This window comes from Drosophila miranda, chromosome XR (genome assembly GCF_003369915.1).
Source record: "Drosophila miranda strain MSH22 chromosome XR, D.miranda_PacBio2.1, whole genome shotgun sequence".
In the NCBI taxonomy this organism is placed as follows: Eukaryota; Metazoa; Arthropoda; class Insecta; order Diptera; family Drosophilidae; genus Drosophila; species Drosophila miranda.
The window spans coordinates 20122370-20146876 of NC_046674.1; the positions used below are offsets into that span (position 1 = coordinate 20122370).

Sequence of the window (24507 nt, forward strand, 5' to 3'; positions counted from 1 at the left end):
ATGCTGGACCCATTTAGACACGCAGCTCTAAATTAGCGAAAGGGTGCCATTGTCATATGTCTGTGCGTACAGATCGCCAGATACGTATATGTAGGGCAGGGCATGGGGGATTAGCCGGAGAAACGGAATTGGATAATGAAAATAAAATTAGTTTTGGTCACGTGTTTAGGGAAATATGAAATGATTATTTATGAAATGAGAATTGTTCGATGAAGAGAGTTGAAAATATGAATTAAATTGCCTACTATTTCTAATTGGAATAGAAAATAACCTCCGTAAACCAGAAGCCATTTCAATTAACTTTCCTGCCAATACCGTGGATGCCGTTGAGTGAAGGCCTGCGGCCGGAGGCGCAACATTTTTAATTAATCCAGAGCGGAGTAGTGGTGGTAGTGGTGTACCTCCTACTTTGAGCTCCATTCCGGCTAGCACCTGTCACTTTTTAGCAAATCCATTGGATGCATTTCTGATGGACACTTGGCATCTGTTTCTGACCAGGCCCACAACGAGAGAGAGGCAACAGCAACAGCAGTGGCAATGGCAGTGGCAGTGGCAGAAGAGGCAGGAAGAGGCAGCGCCAGCTACAAGGCAAACGTCAAACAATTTCTGCATTTGCCAGGCTTTGGTTTTTGCTCGCTCATCACAATTTTTGATTGCACAATTTAATTTCATTTTCCGATTCAATTTTTTTCCCATCCATCTCTCACTGTTTGCATAGGCGGAGGGAAAAAGGGGAAAGAGTACCAAATCAAAATGATATTATGGTATTATTTACGTTTATGCAAAATATTAATGTTATATATTTTTGTAACTTTGTTTGCCCTCAGATGATTGACATTTGCACGCTGTCCGGGACAGTGAAGTGAAGTTGAAGGGTTGAAGTTTCCATAATTACAGAATTCACTTTTTATTTGCTTTGCGGTTGAGGTAGGTTTGAATTTGAATGCCATTCAAATGATATCATATTAAGGAAAACTATCCTATCTCAAGCAAGCAATTGGAAAGAGCAGCGAATGGCGAGCTCTGCCAGCAAACATTTGTCCGATCTGCCCAGAGCATAAATATCTGCTATCTGGTATGCTTCTATATATGTGAGTACACGCATGCCACCAGGTCAGCCGCACAGTTCAATTAAGGCTTATTAAGTGTGCTCAAGAGACAGGAGCGCAGCAGAGGTTGAAGGGGCCCAAAAGATATGCAAATGGGTAGAGAATGTGTGTTTTCAGGGATGCGAGAGACGATTGACTGATTTACTTGGCATTTATAAAAGTACAAATCGCTTGGTCTCTCAGATCTAATTCATTCCTCCAATAAATGGACTGATAAGCATGTGAGCTCTCAATGTTATAATGCAAATACTTACTAGTCAAACAACCGCCGAATGTTGTGCTTCCATTCTACATTTCTCAGCCCCACTCACCCTCGCTCCGCTCCTGCCACAGATACATGATGTTCTGGCGGCAAGAAATCTGAAAATTGAGCAAAACCAAGGGCCACAGCCTCTCTCCACTTACGAGTACGAGTCATGCCGCACAGTCGAGACCGAAGCTTTGCATGTGGACAACCAACAAAACAGATTTCCGAATAAATACGTATAAATATAATTAATTGAGTGCAGTAAAAAAGCATAAAAAACTATTGCATAATAATTAAATTTAAAATGGAAACATAATTAATTATCAGGCAAATGCGGACGCGGACACCAATGAGAGAGTTAATCATCGCCAGACGAAAGAACCTGCCATGGGTGAGTGAAGTGCATATATCGATCAAACTGAATGACAATTGATTGTCTGATTGTCTGATTGACTAATTGGCTGACTGACTGATTGAGAGCAGCAAAAAGTGCAATAAATATAACGAGCTTTGTTTAACCACCACCACCACCATCGCCACCCAAACACAAATAAACGGAGAGGTCAGGCAACCCCAACCCCAGACCTGAAGTTGAGGTTTAATGTTTGGTGTCTGCCTCAGACACTGCCTATTTTGAATGACCCGGCTGACGTCGTAAAGTTTAACCAGTTCCAGGTTCCATAAATCGTTTACAGATTCGATCAATTATATGGCAATCGAAGAGGAGCTGCTGTCGTCAGAGCAGTGTCGTAAACCGAATCCATAAATCGTCATTATAGACCATATCGTATAGTGGGGCCTCCACATTCATGAATGCCTTCAATAATTGCAATGGAAATCTTGTTAATAATTAATGAGAACGGATATCAAAGTCGGGCAAATCATGGAAAAGTTTTGTTTTCGTTTTGCAAAGCAACGGTGATATCTGACAGGCCACGCCTCCATCTATCTAGGGGCGGAACTCACTCGTTTCACACTTGATAGGGTTGCTTGCATTTCAGTTTGGATCAATCGATTCAAGCACAACAGAATGGATAAACATCCATTGACAGTAAACAAATTAAATTAAATTAAATTAATTAAAATAAGAAAATTAATTAATATAAGAATAATCTTAAAAATCATTGAATTGATTTAATGCGGTTGCCCCAAAAGTAGGCAATCGTTTTTGACTAACATTACAGCGGCTCACGATGTTGCTAACATTACCATGTTAAACCTTTCCGATGGCAAAGACACTGTTAAGCGACTGTTATTGTCTGAAGGAGTTTAGGGGTAAATCTAATAAGATTTGTTTTGGAAGTGTGTGGTGTAACACCCTGAAGAAACCGTTTCCGACCCCAAAGAGCATATGTAGTATTGATCATATTATTGATCATCAATAGAGGAGCCGATATAGCTATGCCTGTCTGTCCATCTTCTTTGACAGTAACCAAATTGTGTGCGCAGACTTCTGTGATATCACACTGAATGAAGTTTGTTGCCAAATTGTACCCACCGCCCATCCGCATCCACAATTTAGAAGATACCAGGAAACAGAATCTGGATCAGATCGGATCATTATTATATGAAAGAACAATTTGAATTGCAGTGGCTACCCCTTCCACGCGCTTTCTCAATCTCTATATCTCTCTATCCCACTCTTAATCGTGCAGTGCTCGGGCTGGCGGAGGGGAACGAAATATAACGACTGGCGTTAGTGTGAGAAGAGAGAGAGAGGCATAGAGAGACCGATTTACAAAAAAATTGGAAACAGAAAAACATTCAGTCAACGGCTACCATAACAATTCCGCCGTTTACGAATAATTACCTATGAAATATATTGTATGGGCTACATAAATTATAAGATACTGACTGAGTACCGGATATACATACCTACGTCCTTTAATATACATACGTCCAAAATTTAACTTATTTTTTCTAAGTGACTATTCTATCGAAATATTATGAAATCCAGTGAAGAAGGAGATCTCTTATAGCCAGTAAAAAGTGCTAAGCTTATTCAAATTAATTGAAATTTAAATATGTACATACATCAAAAGGCAAATAAGAAATCTTTAAAAATGAATATAAAAGCTCCCCATAAATTAAAGCATAAAATCAGCCTCTGCGGGTAATTATTTCCATTTCAACGCCTTTAACGCTGTAAAGACAAAGTTTTCATTTAATTTTCTTGGCCAAAAGCAAGAGATTTGTCTGCCTGGCATTAGCCACGATTGCGCAGAACCCTGCAGGGCTTCTTCTGTCTTCGCTGCTGTCCTTCAAGCGGTGATTGAAAGAAACAAATATAAAATTGGGAAATACTCGTACTCTCTGACCAGCTCCTCGAGAGGGCGGGAAGGGGAAGGGTAAGGGGACTGCTTCTAGGCCAGTCGTCTGTGAATTATGACCCTTGGAGCTGGTGTTTTGTAAGCCCTGCTTACCGGCTGAGCATCTGTATGTGTATGTGTATGTGTATGAGCTCTGAGTAATTGAATTAATGGATATGTAAAAAATTTCTGCACTTCGCGTCATATTTTGGCAATCATTTCGTTTTGATGTTACGAGGAACACCATATCGCTGGTACATCCGATAGCTAGGTCATGTTTCATGGGTCTGGCTCGTGCTGAGGCGCTGTCTGATTTCCGATTTGTTTGGCAATGAGATGCCGTTTGATCTCCTCGATCTTTAGAGCCCGCTGGATGATGGTTGGGGGAACCTAGAGATTCGACATCGACGACACTCGAGACCTGTTTTTGTTCAGGTGAATCAACTCTCAATGTGAAGGATGATGTGCTGTGCTGTGCTGTGCTCTGCCTTGCCGTGTCGCGCTGTTGTTGTGCTCGTTCTGGTCACACCCTTTTGAAGTTCCATGTCAGCGACACACAAAACGAAAAAGCAGCGCGCAAAAGGCATCTCGAGTTCAAAGTTTATACAAATTCAGCGTGTGAGACACTACATCAAGGCCCCTGCCTGTTCCTGTTTGAGCCAAGTGCTTGCCAAACAAATCCAAAGATAGTTACGACTGTCAGAAAACACCAAGATTAGGGCTTGCCAGGTTCTAGGGATTCACATACATCCCCTATATTGACGAAAGTTCAATTAAAGGCCGATGATTGCTGTGAAAACAATATTGTGTACATGTGGAAATTGACTTGTTGTAAATGTATTGGAAATCCACGTCATCTTCATCACAACTTAAATATGAGTATATTTAAAGATTTCTGTTTGCAGTTCTCAAGATGACAAATGAACAATTTCTTAGTAAATAAAAATTTCTCCCTTAAAAATGTCACACGTTGGTTAAACCAACTCGAACCATTTTGGTTTTGGGGACTTGTCTTAGGTTTGGGTCTAGAGATTAAGTACCAATCATGATCATGCACTTAAGATGTCTATCACAGAGCAGTTAAATCGAACGTGCCGCTAACTAATCACCCATTTAAACTCTGACTCCGTCTCGGACTTGAACTTGTGGAGGACTGTGGATGGACTGTAAGTCTGGGCTGAGGTCCGACCTGAAGTCATTCAAAGTATCAAAATCCCCCTGCCATTCAAGTGGAGCAGCGGCAGTCGCTGCGGTGGCAGTTTGAATACTTTTAATGTCCCTTGTGGCCTTTTCCGCAAAATGCTGGCAATTATAATTATAAGCAATATAAATTATAATTTTTGTTTGCCCGAAACGGCCGCAACTTGTCCGAAAACATGTGTCTTCGCGTCTTTCGCGGACTGTAGCTTCGAGTATCGTTGTCAAATGTAAAAAACATTTTGTTTCAGTTTCGGTTTCACAATTGCAATTAAGTCGTTCTTGTCAACTGCAACCTTCATTGAAGTATGGAAGTATGGAGTATGGGGCATGGGGTAGCTCCGACTATGGCTTATTAGATTAAGGTCTTTTGGCCATATTCATAAGTGCAGCGGCATCCTTGGCTAAAATCGGTAACTGTGTCAGCCATAAACGGCGGCAATTGCAGCGGCTATTTCCGAGTGCGAGTGGAGGGATAGAGAAGCATTTGCTCAGCACTCGAGGAGTTTCAAGTGAGTGTCGAGCCACTGCATTGAACCTTTTGCATTGAATCGACCACTTCGCGCCGCCTCAATGGGCAGATTCCTTTCCGGCTAATTGTCGGCAACTGCCACAAAGGACACACTTCCGTCACTTCCACCACTGGCCCGGCACTGGTCATGCTGTTTAATGTGCTGAAATCTTAAGTAAGCAAAAGGTGTCATCAATCATCAGCGGAGCTCCGTCTGAAGCCGAAGCTTCTCCCAGAGCATATCATTATATGTACATACAAGTACTCGTACGTTAATACAATGTAAAGCCTAGAGATCGTTTCGTTGAGGTCTTAACAGGCAAGCCATGCTAATTACCCGACACTGCATATTTTTATTGACATTTTTGCATGAGAAAGTTATGATCTAAGACGGAACCCCACTAGGCTTCTGGATGTCCTTCACTGTATGCCAAATCGATCATTTAAAATCAATTTATTGTCAAGTTCTTGGCCATAAAACTAGTCGGTCATCTGCATACAGGTTCTGGCCAGATCAATAACTGTGCTGTTATTATCGATGGCAGTGCGTAGTTGCACCAATCGCCTATATATTGCTGGAATGATCTGGTAGCCAAGCAAACCCAGTCAGGCCCCTGATCTGGACGGTTAACTAGTGACCATAAAAACAATTGCGCTGCCTACAAAGTTTTCCACTTCCACTGTTGATGGTCGTTTAGAGAGGGAGAGGGGCCTTTTTTTTGGTTTTAGTGGCGTGGAAGTTTTCACAAGTCTTGCCCTTCAAGCCTTATGATTTGGGGTTAATTTCAGGGCAATTGATAATCCATTTCTACGATTTGGTAGCAGAATGAACAAGCCTTGCATCATGCGTCAGCCTTGGACCTTGCCGCATGCACATCCTGGGTAAGAGGAATCTTTTTCCACTCCGTCGCCCCGCATATCGCTCAGAAAAACCCCAAAAGTCGGAAATACTAAGGAAGCTATAAAATGCCGACAAGTTTACTTTACCAGAACCCACCCGACAGAGAGACATAAAAGAAGCAACCACAACGAAAGTCGTATAGTACTGCTGACTCAGCAGAAACTCCAAAAAAAGTCCCCCGATTCGAAGTTCCAGTCTTCGGGCTAATTACTCGTACAACCGTCGAAAGGAAAACTCAACACTGCCGAAAACCCACCTCGGAGGGTGCGAGAACAGCGCCGCCTGCGTGCCGTCTGTGGCGGCAGTGGCGCATGCGTCTCTCTCTCTCAGGCAATTGCCAAACTTTTGTAGGTTTAAGTTGAATCTAAAATAGCGGCGAGGATTGCAGCAGGCACGCCGATATTCACAGATATAGATACACAGGCACAGATACACATATACAAACAGAGCTCGGCTTAAGCGCTGGCTCGTACTTAGTCGGCGTCCGATCACTGCCGACTTGCTGCTGCCGCTGCTGCTGCTGCTGCTGCTATACGACGTCGCTATAAGTCTTGGGGTTTTGAACAAAAACGTCTTGCCCAGACGACGGTCCATTCATGCGAGTTTTTCATTCCGACGCGTCAACTCTAAAACGACACATGCTCGGGAGCGTGCGCGATCGTCATATACCACTCAGTCCATGCATCTCCCCTCAGAGGCACTAAAAGAACCCCAAAAGTCTCTGTGCTTCAGGATAATATGAGTGACTAAACTTAAACGGAACACGAATTACAATTGGCTCTAAATCAATTCGTTAAGTGAGTGAATATGCGGCTGATTTGATTTGTAGAAAGCCCCCAAAAACCATAAAAAGCCAACCCCAATCGCCAGATAGACTTCCTCAACCTTTCCCAACATTGGATTAGCTGTGCAGTTTCCAAGAATTCTCAAATGTAAGTGTCAGACGTATGAGGGGCGCATGAGTTATTGTTTTCCATGTTCCCTGCCAAAGGGGGCGTATGTGTAATGTTCAGTGAATTAGTAAATAATTAATATTGAATGTGGCTGTGCCAACATCTGGGAGTGTGCAAATTTAAAATAGAAAATAATAGTTCAATAGTTTTCTTGGTTTAAAAATCTACTTACGTGATGTATACATATATGTAGCTATTAAAACATTGAGCGTCTTTGTTTGTGAAATTAATTTCAATTTACATTCAATTTGCAATTCAAAATGCTGCTCAAATCTATCAACAATTATACAATTGTTTTTGTTTTTGAATCAAATATTTGCTAATCAATTTAATCAACGGTGGTGTGCCCTTATATAAATCCAAACTCAAACAAACCATGCCGCACCTCTCGCCCAAGTGCCGTTCAATGTGCATTTTTTAATTGGATTGCGAACATTAACGGAGCTGTCAAAAAATTCCCAATTAAATGCACCGACAAGAGCAAATCAATTAAGCTGATTATGATTTCCGAACAATAAACAGCAGGCATTATCAGCCCGGTGCAACCCCAGACATCTCATTTAGAATTAATCTTGGAAGTGTCTGCAATCAGAAATGCAAAGCGTAGTTTGAAAACCCTAAGCCAAGGATTGGCTTGAAAAACCCTTCGCCAAAGTTCGGCCACACAGCAAGGGCAATATCTTAACTGGGTTTGATTTGCTTTTGTTTTAAAATAGTTTTCGGGTTTTTGGCTAATTTTTGCAGTCTGCAATCAAGTTGAATCATTTTGCAAGCTATGCAAAATAGCGGCAATGTGGTTATGAGTGGTAATTCCTCAGCTTTGTCTCTTGGCCAAATCCATGTTCGGAGTCTGTGGATCAGTGTTATTTTTTCTGAATTTTTTTCGGTGGCATTTCGCAAGTATGCAACCGCAGACACGTACCAAAGACCTCAAAACGTTGCCATTTCCCCCGCTCTGATCAGGTTTGACCCACTTGGTGGCAGAGTTCAGGTCAATGTTAAGGTGAAATTCAAACAGAAACTAAAACTAAAACAGAAACAGAAAGGGAAAGGAAAAGAAAAAGAGAAACAAAGGTGACCGAGTGGATTTCCCTTCAGTCGGCTATTTGCATTCGGTGGTGCTCAATTAGAGCTCCACGAATGTGGATCTTTCATGTGTATCTGTTAAATATCGCAATTGATTATTGACTAATTTGTCCAGTGTCTAAGACTAGGGCTTTTAACTGAATCTTGCGAAATAGCTTATGACCCCAGAAGGCAAATAGAGAAATACTCTGAAGAGAGGAAAACCACTTTGCTGAGATGATATGGTGTGAAATTTCAGGCTTAAGAAGTGTTTAATCAACAGTTTTGTTGTATATTTTGTATGGAAAATACTTATTTTTTGTAAATGATGAAATGCTTAAATGATTTCGAAGCGTCGGTTTTGGTTAAGAGTTACACTTGGAGAAGGTTTCGGGCAGGTACTGAATAAAGAAGAGCTTGCCCCAAACCATTTATTCTCCTTCGAGAGTATCAAAGAGACGATCTTTGCCAATCTACGATCTTCTTAGCCTATTTCCCGATTATTCTGCTATTTTATCTTCCATAAGATGGTGGCCTTACAACATACAGTTGGCAGTATCTCTAAACTTCGTAGCCCTTTCCCATCGTGCCCCTGCAATCACGCCACCTTCTCGTTTAACCCCAATCAGTTTCACTTTCAAGCGAACCGCAGACAACATTTTTAGCGAAATTTCCAACGCTGTCTACACCTTTAGTCACTTAGCCCCAGACAGCCAGCCATCCCATCACTCAGCCATCCCGCCATCCAGAGCTATAGCTATCTGCTATCCATCCGCCCACCAATTGGCTAGGCCTGGGTCCGGGCCTGGGCCTGGGCATGGACACAGAAGTTGTCTTAATTAACCGCAAGAGCCTCGTAGCCAAGAGCGAAAAAAAACCTCTTTAAGAGCAATAGACGTCACACAAAAGGCAACAGAGTGATCGCTTTGTTGTATGTAGTTTTTGCTGTAGTTTTTATTGCGTTACTTTTGGTGTTTTCTTAACCGTTAAATTGAAATATTGACACAAGCTTTTTTGTGAATCAGTTGGTTTGAACGGTGGACAGTGGATGTGGGATAGTGGGATAGTGGTTAGGGGATAGGAGATAGGGGACAGCCAAGGGCCCCGAGGCAGGGCACACTTGCTAATACCCCAAACACACAATCCGTAAACCCATGAAGGTGTCTTGCAGATACGTTTACATAATGAGCGAGGCATGCTCTTTAATAACAAATCGATTGGAACCACACTGATAAGGCCGTAAAATTGGCAAATTGCCGTTTGCCGGCGTTTATGAACGCGAGACGGAGAGAGAAAAAGATCCATCAATCGCCGATCCCCAGCAGCCGGAGGGTAGACAACCGAAACCAACTCCAAGTCACTTCAATCGAAGTCTCCAGTGACTTAGGTCAGGATTGATGTTGCCGGCCCCAGCTCGCACACACACTCGACTACAGATACAGATACTTGTATATAGTCGTACGAATACGACCTTGCCAGCCTCATTTCTCTGACAACCAGATCAGACCCTTCTCAACTGGCGAATACCCGTAAAACGAGCCAAATTGATTCATGGCACGATGTGAAGTGCTTGCCCGAAAAAGGGTTTAATGTCTTTCAGCTCATGGCTGGGAGAGTGGGAAATTCTCGGGCGTAATTGGAGCATTTCGCGAATGCGAAAATGGTTCATAAACTATGCCCCAAAAATATATATATAAATGCATATAAAGACTGACAAAAAGAGAGACAAAGAGAGAGAGAGAGAGTGAGAGTATATAAATTACAACATTCGACGCAGCTGCTGCTGCTGCTGTGGCTGCTACCTCTGACTATTGGAAAATGTTTGCCAATAATTTTATAGTTGATGGAGCGGCTGGCCACGCTTCAGCGATTGGATACGGCTCAAGCAGGGGCTGGGGCTGGGACTGTGTCTGGAAGTGAGACTGCGACTGCGACTGAGACTGAGACGAGGCTCTATGACGTTAACAACATTGTTGTTCAATTTGTTGTTGACTTAAACTCCACTCGACTTGAGCGCGTGTCAAATGCTCGGGGGCGCATTAATCAAGTGAAGTATGAGGGGAGTGAGGGAAACAGAGCTCCAAAGCAGTCAAGAAGAGCATAGAATTTAATAGAGCTAAGACAACTTCATTCAAAAGTATTTGGTAGCGAGAGATTCTAATAGTTTCATCTGACTAATTCATCTGAGATTCATTCATGAAAAGTACCTGTACCAAGTCCCTGTCCCTGACATCTGCCCTCAAGTAACCAAACCTTTCCTTTTAGTAACCATCAACCATCACCCTGAAACGCATTCTGAACCCCATAGAAATGTCAAGTTCGTTGCCTCAGTCTTTTGTTTTAAGGCTGTGCTCTTCTTTGCGCCTTTTCTGCACACTTCGCTGGCAAATTGCATCACTTTTTGTTTTCAATTTCTAAAACAACAATAATTATAACATGAATGTTAGCTGAATGTTAATGTTGAATTACTTAATGCCATTTAAATTGTTTACATCGCATCGCCGTGCTCTTAGTTGTTGTAGCATTTAGAGAACGATTTGTTGCGCTTGGCCTGGCTGGAAGAGGAGGAGGAAGAGGGAGAGTGGGAGTCACCTATATGCATAAGTATCTGTATCTATTTCTATCTATCTCCATTGCTTTCGATGCGTCTGGTCTGGGTCTGGGTCTGGGGCTGGGGCTGGGGCTGGGGCTAAGCCTGGGCCTTAATTGAGCTGAACAAAACGATGGCATAAGAAGAGCAAAGAGCCTCTGGAGGAACGGAACGTGTGGCGCTACCAAGCGTGGCAAGAGCGGAAAACTTCCAGTCAGGAGGGAGGCGCAACCGAATGAATGCCCTGCACCGTGTGTGTAAGCGGCAATTAGAGTTAAATGAGAGGAATTGCTTCTGGTTCGATTGGAAACTTCCGTAAAGTTGGTTTATCTCAATGTCAACATGCCGAAAGATGAACGAACTTTCCGAATATGAAATCGAATATTTCCCGAACATCCCGCCGTGAGCCCCCTCCCCCACAAAAAATGGTTTCAATAATTGCATACAATTTGCCAATCAACGCGTTCCCAACGATGCCAATTATGAAATGCCAGGCCCATGTCCATGCACATGCCCTCTGTGGGCGCAACTCTTTTCGCCAGCAACTTGGCCATGGCTTATGAAGCCATTCAAGTGCCACGTCCCTTTCCACACGCTGCAAGCCATCCCGCACCATGTAATCAGACCCAACACAGAAAAAAGGGAAAAAGGAAGCGTTGCAGCTGATGATGCTAAAAAATTGATATTTTATATATGTATATGCAATATATTTAAACCCCAAAAAATAATCATACAAAAATTATAAAGCGTTGCCTGCCGAAAATTAAGCAGAAATTTATTAAAAATGCATAAAACGAGCCGAAAGCAAAGTCGCACACACTCAAAACTGGATCTTGGGGGAACAGTTGAAGATGAAGTAGGAGTTGGGGATGTGGATGCACATGCAGCTGAAGAGCCTGTTGCATTATACATGTGAGAAAGAGAAAAGTGGCGCGTGACCTTCGCACTACTGAACAAAAAAAACCACTTAAACGTCCAGCCAGCCAGCCAGCCAGCCAGCCAACCAGCCACCAACACAAAATGCGACCTGAAGCTGAATCTGAAGTTGTGTGAAATTATAAAAAGCGGCAGCAAAAGCCGCAGCAACAGCCACAAGCAGCCAAAACAAACAAGTGCAGACACTGGAAGTCTGGCAGACATACGGAATGGCACAAGGAAAGACGTATGGAGAGAGATATATGACGGCTGCAGCGAGCTGCTACTGTTTGGCAAGAGGCAACAGCCTCAGGCGAATGAGTCAAGGAACTAAGAGAACTTGGAATACACTTGAGAGTAGATAGACATCAAGACTATGTGTATGAAGATGAGCAGCAGCTGATCCATCCATCCGTCCAAAGAAAGAACAATGCTGATATCTAGGCGGAATCCATACTTTAGGAGGAATATATCTTCGAAAATGAACTGAGTATTCTGATATTATAATTCACATAATGCTACAGCCCATTCAATATAATAACCATCAATAACAAGTGAACCAACAGATCCAATCATTCAATTAAAGAGCAATATAAAAGTTGTTTGTCATCTCTGAATTTTACGGTCACGCTATGAATCTCACACAAAAACACTACAAGATTAACGCCAATCTATCATTACCTTTTTGTACCATTTGTGTATCGAAAGTTCATCGTAAGACTTTAAAGTTAATCTGGGTTTTTCCCAAATTGATATCCTCCAAAAAGACTTCATGGCAATACCCTTTCCAAGGCGCCATAAAAGGCGCAGCTCTTGACTCATACTGGAACCTGGAACAGACGCAGGTGCAAGCGGGAGAGGCGACTCCGGCAAATGCCAACGAACGCCACAGCCAGACAAAGTGGCTGAAATCAGTGGCTTAGTGGCTCAGTGGCTCAGTGGCTTAGTGGCCTGCTGGCCAGGCAACCTACTTCTGGCTCTGGCTCTGGCTGTGCCTCTGTCTCTGTCTCTGCTGCAACTGCAATCGAAAGTGAGACTGAGACCAGAGCTGGAATCAGGTTGGATATCGTCGTCAGCTGTTAGAAAGCCTCGGACAGTACAGAGCGGAGGAGCGTGTGGCATGTGGCAATTGCAACACATATCCAGTTGCCATATAGACCGCCGCTCTGGATGTGTGTGGTTATAAAACCGTATTTAGGTCAATCAAATTTCGCATTCGGCATTTTGAAATTTCTTTACGCAAATGCATGTGCTATTTTTTAATGATTTCTAACTATACCGGGCCCCAGTCCTAGCCACAGATAAAGCCGGAGCCTGTGCCTCTGCCTATGCCAGTGCCAGTGCCACAGCCACAGCGACAGCCGGAGCCGCAGTTGGTCTCTCATTTGTATTACATAATGTGCCAAAGAAGCCATCGACCAGGCCACGCCACCGCTGCCGCCGCCGCTGTCCAGGTGACCAAGCCGTGGCCAATAAGCACAAAAATTGTAAAAACGTGTTTCACTTTTATTTTTTCTCTCTGCCGTTTTTTCCCCCCACTTGGTTTTTTTCTACGGCAACTTCTTAATGGATTGGCGCTGGTCGTTGGCCGCTGATGAGGCGTAAATTGTGGGAAAAGTGTGTGTCTGTGTGTGTGTGTGTGTGTCTGAGGGGCTAATTGGTGGGGGTGTGGCCCCCAGATGATAACTAAATAAATGCCAGGAACTTCCGATTCGAATGAAGTCGTTAGCTAGAACGAGAACGAGAACACTTGCGGAGTAATTCCTGTTTCCCAGTCCTTTCTCTTTCCAATACCCTTGACGATTGCTTCCTTGATGCTGCTCCTGCTCCTGTTTCTTTTTTTTCAGCTGCAGCAGCAGCACAAATGTTGGCAAATTAAATGCGGCCTTAATTATTTTATGCTCATTAAGCGAAAACGCCGCGACAAAAGCAAAATATTTGCCCTGCCAAAATGCCACAAATTAAGGCAGAGTCTCAAGTGAGTCTGCAGTTTTAAAGGCAGCCTGCAATTAAAAAATATATATCCGAGGCAAAACCAAAATAAAAAATCAACTAAAACAAAGACAACAACAAATGTAAATGTCATTAATTTCGTTTAAATATTTTGTGTTTTTTCTTGTTTTTTTCTTGCTGTCTTTTTCCCCTATGTTTTACATAATTCAGAAATCGCTCAAATGTGACAGCAGCGTACAAAAATGTTTTGGCTAACATTTCGGTTATGTCAGAAGTCATTTAAATATAATTTGCCCTCAGATGAGATGGGTTTTTAAATGGAAATCTTTCTGTCTGAGAGAAATAAAGCAGAAGCGAATGAAAGTCCAATCCAAGCATAAGTCCAAGCCTGGCAAAGTTCGCCGCTTAAGTCACTTGTTTTTTATCCGGTCTAAGGTGATTCCCCAATGAAAAAATTTCTCTCCCAGATAACCTTGAACATGACTACCTTTTGCTCTATAAAATGCATACATACATATCTACATACATCTGTCTGCCACCCATTCACGTGTTGTGATTCCGCTTTGGATTGTCAGAGATCAGAGACCTGTTGGCGATCTTCACGTTTTCCCGCCATACAATCGCCTACTCACTTTATTTCCTTTATGTAGCTGCATTTTCAATTAGCATATAAAAACGAGCTGCTATTCAACAGATTTCCCCGTGCCTCACGTAGCCAGTGACAAACGTATTTACCTCTATCCGATGGCGCATTAATCAGGCGCTGGGCTAATAAAAATATGTATTTTTATTGTTGTAAATTAATTAATGGCACGAACTGTTGCGGTTACTGTACGTATAGTACAGTACGGAGCTGCTTCTCCGGCCAATCATAGCCGAATTATCTTAGGGAGAGTATGCCAAGGCTGGGCTGATGGTTCTACGACCTCCGCTTTCTAGAACCTCTTCGCACTTTAAAAGCTGCCACCAGTGGCTTAGACACTGACCCCAGGAAGCACTTGAACGACACGGTTAGACCAATTAACTTATAATTACGCCTCATAAGTACTACGATATGTTGTAGTTCCCCTCCATCATCTACGACTGCATTGAACTCTCGTAATCCCCCTTAGCCAACCAGTTTTATTTCATTCTGTTTTTATTGCTTCTCTCTCCAGATAGACTTGAATTATGGGCCTGGAAAAACATTATCTGAGATATGGACGCACTGCTAGAGATCATATACTTGACTGGGCCACCTGTGGGCGTGGTCGTCGACAACAACAACAACAGCAACAACAGCAGCAACAACAACAACAGCAACAACAACAGTTGCAACAGCCACATCAACAACAACAACAGTCACAGCCATCCCAGGGATCCACCGCCACGGGGAGGCGGTCACGCCCTCATGTAACACACAGAGGAACGCCCCTCTCCATGCTGATATCTCATGGAGTTAAGATTAGTAATAGTAAGTATTTTCGACAAAAGAATTATCCATATTATCCAAATATTTTTCATAAATTTCCTTTTAAGGAAAATCACTTTATTGAAAACTTATGAAAAGTCTCTTACTGTCAATTAGAAAATTCAATTAAGGAAAAATCGTATTAAAAGCTTAATTAAGTGACTAAAAGTCAATATCAACTGCCAAATTGGAGAGTGGCTTGTTCATTTGGCCAAAAACAAAAGCCCCCCAACCTGTTGCAGTAGTCGGCCAGCATTATAAAAGATAAATAGATAGATAGCTTAAAAAATACCGCAATGTGTGGGCACGAAACTGGTCATCCAAGAACTGCAGCCGAAAAATGGAAAACAAGTCTTTGGCTAAAAGAAAAACCAGCAAAATATAAAGGCAATCAACCTGAGGGGAGGCAGACTTGAACACGAAAAGTCGAAAACAAAATACAAAACACAACTAAGTAAGCAGCTAACTAACCAACAGATGTAAATCAAGGAAACACACAGATACGCACCAATACAGAGACAGCGAGAGGCACACGGCTGTGTCGACGGTTGCGTTCTTTGCAATGGCCGACATTGCGTATACGCCGCACAGGCCACACTTAGACGAGATCCGAAGGCAGCCAAGTGTGCAAACAGCCAGCGAACCAAGTAACCATGGCCAAGAACATTTGTCAAGAGAGAAAAACAGAGTCTCGGAGTCTCGGAGACTCGGAGACTCGGAGATATACTCTTGGCTCTCTGAACTTGGCTTAGACATCGCTGCCAGGCTGCTTTTCTCTTATTTTTCAGGTTTTGGGTTTCGATTTCGGTTTCACTTTGGTTTTCATTCGATTTCGATTGCGTTCTGTCGCTTATATAGAATTATATTTTAAGCGTTTTGCACTTGACTGTCGGCCAGTCCACAACTGGCTTTATAGCCATGTTTGCTGTGTGCCAATGCCTTGCTATTGGCTTTGGCACTCCGCTGTCGCCTTGCCCAGATGATGACATGCCCATGGTCCTCTCCGCTGAGATGGCAATTATTGGGCTTAAGTACTTCTGTGATACGTGATGAGATACGGATAAGGATTGTTTCACTTTGTCTCAAACAAAAACTTTTTAATTAAGGCCACTTATGATGATTCAGATGCGCGGGACGACAACTTCTAAGACAATTAGCGTGGCTGAGTCATTAGGGAAGTTTGACCTGTTCTTCCACCTTAATCCTCCCTCTCTTCTGAGCTGTTACAAATGGCTTTCTTACCACTATGCTTGGGCAATTCTAATGCAATGCCTGAACATTGCCAACGGCCGCAAACAGCATTAAAAACAGAAGTGAGGCAAAGGCAAAATAAAAACAGGCAATTGAAAAATCTATGGCCAATGCCTGACCAATGCAGCAGCAGCAGTAGCAGCAGCAGCATTAGCACTAACAACTACTAGTCGTAGTATCAACTTCCAAATACTCGTACTAACACAGATACCAATACACACAGCAAATATGAAAATGTTGCCAAATCAATAGACAAGACCTCAAAAGTCCAAGATATAGTGAGAGCAAGAGAGGAGGAAAATACCAAGCCGAAAACTGAAGCTGCAAAACGGTGAATGAGTGGAGAGTGAGTGTCTGGGTGCATACATATGAGTACTCGTACTCGCATTCAAGAGGCCAGCGATAGCGACAGTGAGTAGAGAGGTTGTCGAGTGGACATGGACATGGCTGGCTGCGGAATCGAGTATACGAACAGTGGACCCCACATCGAGAGATTGAGCATAAATTAACACATGCAGCCATTCAGGCCTTTGCTTCTGGCCAATTCTATGTCTTCCATAGGGGGGGGCCATAGACCCAAGTGTTAGCCCGGCTCAAACAAAAACAGACGCGCCAGTGGCCGATGTCGATGTCGATGCCGATGCTGTTCAAGTGCCGCCTCAAGAAGAAGAAGTTCCCAACTGCATTGCCCCTCCGCCACTTTGGGATCTTTAGCAATAGCAGTTCGCTTTTTGTGTGTCTGTGTGTGAGCTTTGCGATTATATAACCAGATGCTGGCATTAAGGCCTTGCTTAGATCGTGCTTCAGCTTTTGGCTACTCTGTGACGGAATTCGTAAGATGTTGACACACAGAAGCAAAAGTGAACAAACAAGAAGTCAACGAAATGCAGCTTTTCAGAGATTGTTGACTCTAAGATTTGGGAGATTGAGTCTGATGTGAAGACACCACAATCGTGGGGCATATAGCGATTGTAGGAACAAGCTTAACTTTATTCCACATTCCATTTCCATTCCATTACAGAACTTCCTGCTTTAAAAGTCTTGCAATCTCAATCTAAAATTCCAGCGACTCCGGCCCCTGAAAACATTCCCATTGTTCGCTTTCCATGATGGGTTTCTCCCCAAGATTTCCTCCACTTTGCTTTCATCTCCAGGCAAAAACTTTCCTATCCAGCGTCCGACTTAACCTTCGGCTGGCGCTTCTCCTTTTCTTTATGGAGCCCCTTTTTCTTGGGGTCCTTATCCAGAGCAAAAATCAGTTGTAAATGCTTTAATTAAGGGCCGAAACGCGATAACTTAAATGCAAAATAGCCGCGAAGGCACGTCCCGGGTGGGTCAACCGGTTTGGCTTTATCTTTCGTGGTACATGCCCATTGCCCTTTGTTTCCGCTCTACGTTTTTCAGCTAATTGGTTCGGGGATCGCATCCAGTCGATCCACCCAATCCACTATCCAGATCGAGGAGAGAGATGTGAGCACACGTGATGCAAATTGTAGCGCGTACAAGGAAGTGAATTCGGACCGTAAGGAACGCCAATTATTTGCTTAAACAAAAGTGATTACATGGCTATAAAGCCATATAAAACAAAGATGAGGGGCAGCCGGATCAGATCTGGTATTCGCATTATTGCCTACGCTGCCTACCCCCAAAGGCGGCACGTTCTGAAACGAAATCTCCACTGACTGGATTGTTGAATCGCGAGGCGTTGCAACTGTTTAGCTGGGGTCTATTGTCGGATCCATTGTCCGGAGAGACAACAGTTCCGCCTGGCAGTAGAAAAACTCTATTGAAATGGTTGCTTTGTGGCGGTTTCTGTTGCAGCTGCAGCCCCAGCCCCAGCTCCATAGCCTGTAATTGTGAGCGTTAATTTTAGCAGGCGATTGGCAAATGTACGTTTATTCTTATGTTTTGCTTGGTCTTTGCTTTGCAGCCAGACACAGTGTTGGAAATAGAAGCTAATCTCCAGAGGCCTCCCCAGCAAACACTTATAGTACTCATAGTTCGAAGTAATTCACTCTAGACGGAGCTTAAAATCCCATCTAAACGGCTTCAAAGTCTACTCGATTCCATTGCACTTAACTTTTTTCTGTTCTTTCTGTTGTGATTGTTGTTGGGGGCTTTAACTCGTTTTGTGCGTGGTCTAGAAGCTCGGAAATATGAATATCGCGTGCTAAGCTGTAATTTTAAAGAAACGAGCATATGACACCAGATATGGGTGCTGATGGCGGCAGCGGCGTGCTGAAAAGGGGCCCCCGTTGTTAAATGGACTATATCATGGGAATACGAATTATATAAAAATTTACTCTCGAGCCTATATTCGTTTCCTCCTATATTTCAGTGTGAAACATCTCATAAAATCCATTGTCGCACATCGATTTTATATCGATTACCTGCGATTACTGTTATCTGTGGTTATACCTCCTCCCCTTATACCACACCCCTGCCGCCGTTGTAACTGATAACTTCACCCCGTGTACGTACAAGTAAACGAAAGCAACAAAAGGAAAACCCGAAGAAAACATATCGCAAAACAGAAATATCAAAAACAAAAACAAAAACCAAAGCAATTGCTTGGAGTAGCCAGACTAGAAGCTATGGCTACTATATACGAGTATATCCACAAGTACAGCTCGTCAGAGATCAGCATAATTGTCAACCGTGAGGCAGGCGCTGACGTATCAATTGTGTGCCAAATGTTTAGTGACCATATCGCCATAGCTGCCCCCACTTCCACTCCCACTCCCACTCCCACTCTGCCCCCACCGCCAGCCGCACCGATTACGTTGCAATCGCGATGTTCGATTGCAGTAACATGTACAATTATCGATAGCTAACGCTGGCGCAACGAGAGCGCAAGAGCGAAAGAGTTCAGACATGAATGGAGCTTTTCTGTTGTGATGCGGGAAGAGCAAAGGCAGGGTCTTCCCTTGACCTTGAGCCCCGACTGCGACTGCGACTGCGACTGGAGCTGTAAATGTTATGTGCCTCGTTTTATGACAATTTTTCGTTGTTGTTACTCGTATCGTGGTTTTTTGGGGTCTTTTTTTTTTGCGTAACTTTCTCTCAAACAGAGCCTCAGAGCGTCAGAGCTCCTCAGGGTCAGTGGAACACCAAAAAGAAGCCGCTTGAACTTTGCCTGGCAAAAAAAACAACAAAAAAGCATAAAAAAATACATGTCGTACATATACATATACATATGTATGTATGTAATATATAATCCGACGGTATTTTGACAGCAATTATCGCGCCCATTTCCAATGTGAGTTTAATGAATTTCAAGCTGATTTATGGCACTCACAATGTAGATGTCTGTCTCTGTATGTAGCTCTGTCTATCTCCTCCCTGCTCCTCTCCCCTCTCTCCCTCTTTCACTGACTTATTTTTTTCGACATTATCGAAACGCGCTGACGGCGTTGAACTGCAAGCCAACCTGCCAGCGAGCCAGCGAGCAATAAAACAGGGAAAGAGAACCAACAAATTGCATTTCATAAAAATGAAATATATATAAAATTGAAATTTATGTTTTTCCCCAAAAATGCTTCACCTTGCACTTTTTATCTCCCGATAGTGGGTTTTCGGTTTTCGGTTGTCGGTTTTCGGCTATGGGCGAAAACAGTTTTTCTTGATCGGTTTGGCGATCGGTTCGTTGACTGTTTTGGGGCGCTCCGACGCCGTGCCGGAGAACCCGTTGGCATTGTACGCCCATCATCATAGCAGTCATCATAATCATCATCATTAACATCAGTGGATTCGTCAACGGATTCGATATGCGACTTGCCACGCCCACTGCCACAAAATGCCAACAAGGTGATGGAAGGAAGCCCCAAACCCAAACCCAAGCCCAAAACCAAAACCAAAACCAAGTCGGGGGCTAAGTGCATGAGCCAATTAGCAATGCATTGCCATTGCATTTTGTCTCTGAGAGATGAGCCGAAAACAGATTCAATTTCAATTAGTGATAAGAGAGGATCGTAAATTCCGCAGCTGTCAGAAATATGTACACACTCGTATGTCTGTATGTCCCCTGGCGATAAGTCGGCCAAGAGCATGAGAGACTGTTGACCGTTGTAAATTGCGTGTGACATCCGTTAAATTGATCCATGAAATTCGCATCAAAATTACATATACGTATTTCATTTACAACTGAAATCAAGCGAAGCTTGAGGGCAGGGCCAGGCATGGGGTACCTGCATCGACTCGATGAAATCTTGATATACTAATCCAATTTTAAATCTTCCTTCTTTCAGATAGACTAGCTGTGATAATAATTGGTATAATAACCTTAATATTAGGCATACTTTTAACCTCCATACCCTGGCTGGATTATTTCATACTAAAGGTAGGTCCCGTCTCCCAAGCAAGAACCTTTCAAAGGACATACAGTACCTCTGTAACATTCTCGCTTCCCTTCTATAGAACCTAAGGCTGTGGAATGATACATTGAGCTATCATTATTGGCAAAGACCCGGCGTCATACGGCTGACCAAGGTCTACATCTATAATGTGACCAATCCAGATGGTTTCCTCAGCGGCGAGAAGCCCAAGCTCCAAGAGGTTGGTCCTTTTGTCTACAGGTAAGCCCCAAAGCACCATTCATCTTTGCAATTGAGTTATTCGTTACGCCTTTTGGTCTTTAAAAGTAGCTACATACACATTTATACATATATTTATATATATATAGTTTATTTGGGGGGTATACTTGGATACATTTTCATGGTGGCTTTGGCAAAGTGCTCGATTGGTCATGGTTTGTTGGGAAGTTGATGCCTTAATGACTGTAATTAGAATAGCTAAAAGTGGCTTAAAGTAATGCAATACTCGAACTGTTGGGAAATTAGCCAAAAAACAAAAATAAATGTTTCGATTCTAGGAAGAATAATTGCGGCTTTCAACTTACGGAATAAATCAAAGTTCGTTTATTAGAAAGCTTAAAATTGCTTTGTTTCGATTATGGGTTCAAAGAACATCTAGAAGGGCCCTAAATAATCGTATTTCTCCCAAATGATTCAATTTTGTTTGATAAATCACTTAAACAAAAAGTGCCTAATCCAAATCAGATTAAACTCCGTTTGAACCGCAACGAATGGGAAACAATTGAATAGATCTTAACTATTTTAACACCCAATCAAGGCGATCATGCGCCATGAACCACCATGCAATTAGTTGGCCAATTAAACCATGAGCCCACATCAAGCCGAGGCTCTCTAGCCTGGGGCTACACTTGAGATATGCATGCTGTTTCCGTTGAACGGGGATTACACCATCTAGATCGCGTAATGGAAATGTAATGCAATATATAATCATAAGTTGCGAACCCGTTTAAATGAAGGATAACCTGGCAGTCAGTCCGAGTGATCAATCATCGCATTGTCCACAGTTTAAAGATTAATCTGTTTGACAACTGGGGATGGGTCTGGGACTGGGACTGGCACTCGGACTGGCGCCGTTGATGGACCACAATGACAAACGGTAGCTAACAAAAAAGATGCTTCAAACTGCCTGTCATCCGTTGTTACTTTTTTTTACCTGTACCTTTTTATGTTCGTTTCGCCTCGTTTCAACGTCTTTTTCTCTGGCATGAACGAAACTGAACTTGACATTCAATTGCTTGGTTTTTTGTTGGCCCTGACTTTGGACCACGAAGCGGGGACCGCAGCACGTGACGATCGGTGATAATGTTTTGCTTTTATCTATTACAGGGAAGACATGGAGAAGGTGAATGTAAAGTTTCATGAGAATAACTACACCGTGTCATATCAGCATAAGAAGATACTGCAATTTGTTCCTGAACTGAGTATTGATAAGAACACGCCCATAGTCACGCCCAACATCCCATTGCTGGTAAGTGAAAGTAGCTCTAACTACCTGCTTCCTGTAATCATTGTTAATGCCCCCCTTCTCTGTAACGGACAGACCCTGACCAGCCTCAGTCCGAAACTGGGCTATCTTCTGTCGAAAACCATTTCCGTCGTGATCACGGCAGCCAATTTCAAGCCCTTCATCAACGTGACAGCAGATCAGTTGGTCTTTGGCTATGACGACGCCCTAGTGAGTCTCGCCCATCGATTCTACCCGAAACACATGCGGCCCATGGAGCGGATGGGGCTCCTGTTGGGCCGCAATGGCACCCTCACCGAGGTATCCACCATCAAGACGGGCTACGAGGGAATGGATCAGTTTGGCTACATCGATTCCCTGAATGGCATGAATCGCCTGCCGCACTGGAACGAGGAGCCCTGCACCAGTGTGGCCGGATCTGAGGGATCCTTCTTCCCGCCGCGGGACATCACCAAGTCGGAGATGGTCTACATCTACGACAAGGATCTGTGCCGCATTATTCCACTCAAATATGATCAGACTTTGGAGAAGGATGGCATTGCCGCGGATCTGTTTAGACTGCCAAACAATTCGTACGGTGACTCCGCCCACAATCCAGAGAACAAATGCTTCGATTCGAACGAGTATGAACCGGTGCGGGGTCTGCAGAACATCAGTCCGTGCCAGTACGGTGCACCTGTCTACATATCCAATCCGCACTTTTACGATGCCCATCCGGACCTTCTTGACTCTGTAGAGGGTCTGGAACCAAAGCGCGAGAAGCATGAAACGTACTTCAAAATACAACCGGTAAGTGGATAGACAGTGAAACTCCATTAAACACCTTCCTGTAATGATGTTCTTCTAATGTTTCCCCAGAAACTTGGAGTACCCCTGGAGGGCAAGGTGCGGATCCAGCTGAATCTGAAGGTGACGCGTGCCAAGGACGTCTATCCAGTGCGTGACTTCCGTGACTTTGTGTTTCCGGTCATGTGGCTGGAAGAGGTAAGAGATCAACACTCGCTCCCGTAATATCATCATTCTTTATTGTATCTTTTCCCAATCGCCTAGGGCATCTCTGAGCTTACGCCGGCCATCAAGCGTTGGATATATCTTGCCACCGTCATAGCCCCCAATGCCGTACCCATTGGCTCTTATCTGATGATAGTGGGCGGTGCCTCTGCTGTGATCTTCAGCTTTGTGCGGGCCTACCAGAATTTTGTCTTTGCCCGCGATCCCACGCTGGAAATCCTCGAGATGGGACGCCGATCACTGCGGCGTGGCAGTAGCTTCATTGCCCACCAGCAGCACAGACTGCTGGTGCACCATCGCGATAGCTACTCACTTCTCCGACACGGACCCATGGCGGCCTGCATGGGGGATAACGATGGAGAGGACGCCCAGCCCATCATCGACGGCAGCCTCGAGAGCAGCGGGACAGTCAGTCAGGAGTCATAGTTAGAGCAAGAGATTTTGATAGTGATTTAAGAGTGTGTGTGTTTATTTTTTTTATTGAGTGGGTGTGCCTGTGTACCTGTGTACCTGTGTGTGTGTCTGGGAATATTTTTACCTAGTTCTAGTTTCGTTCTGGCCAAAATTGTGGCATATACTTCAAGTTCTTGCCACTGGATATGCATAACCATGACTCAGCTCAGTTTTCATTTCTACTCATTCGTTCATCCTGTAGATAGATGTCAGAGTACATATATATTTTTTTTTTTTTTTAAATGCTACAAATAATTCACTAGTCAAAGTTTACAATGTGAAAAATGCGAGCGCTCATATCTAGTTTCGTTAGACGTAACTACCTTTTAGTCATAGATATTAATTATTTTATGTATGTATGTATGTATATGTTAAATAATTTTTAGGCTGAGGATGTATGAAATTATAATTGATAATATGAATTTGTAAACTGAAAGAAAGAAGAAAGAAACTATTCCTTGGAATAGGATTTGGACAGATTCTGGTTGAATTTTTAGTTAGAACAAGTCTCTTTATGACTTTGGCTCTTCTCAAACTCTTGAAACCTTCTCGAAGAATCTACTCCTTTTCAGACCCAATAAATCTGCTGCCTAAACATAAATCTCCTTGTTAACAGCAGATTCTCCTGCTCCAGACTTTGGCAATTGCAAAAACAATTCTCCAGATCTTATAAATCAAACTAAATAAAGGAAAGAACTCTGTAAAAAGTGCACTGGCAAATGGACGGAGGAAAGTGCCCTCGAGCTTCTGTTGA

General features: G+C 43.3%; 1 protein-coding gene across 4 annotated transcripts; it reads left to right on the top strand.

Moving 5' to 3' along the window:
* Positions 1-6763: 6763 nt before the first annotated feature.
* LOC108153534 (lysosome membrane protein 2) lies at positions 6764-24232 on the top strand. Of its 4 annotated transcripts, none has more exons than XM_017283598.2 (8): positions 6764-7206; positions 14912-15203; positions 20699-20790; positions 20868-21025; positions 22151-22292; positions 22365-23078; positions 23148-23273; positions 23340-24232. In XM_017283598.2, the coding sequence occupies exons 2-8, from the start codon at positions 14921-14923 to the stop codon at positions 23724-23726; spliced, it is 1902 nt and encodes a 633-aa protein (XP_017139087.1). In that variant the 5' UTR covers positions 6764-7206; positions 14912-14920; the 3' UTR covers positions 23727-24232. The 4 variants fall into 4 exon arrangements, with proteins under 4 accessions (XP_017139087.1, XP_033243376.1, XP_017139086.1 ...); XM_033387485.1 differs by having other exon boundaries at positions 6764-7071; positions 14908-15203; XM_017283597.2 differs by having other exon boundaries at positions 6768-7206; positions 14908-15203.
* The last annotated feature ends 275 nt before the right edge of the window (positions 24233-24507 follow it).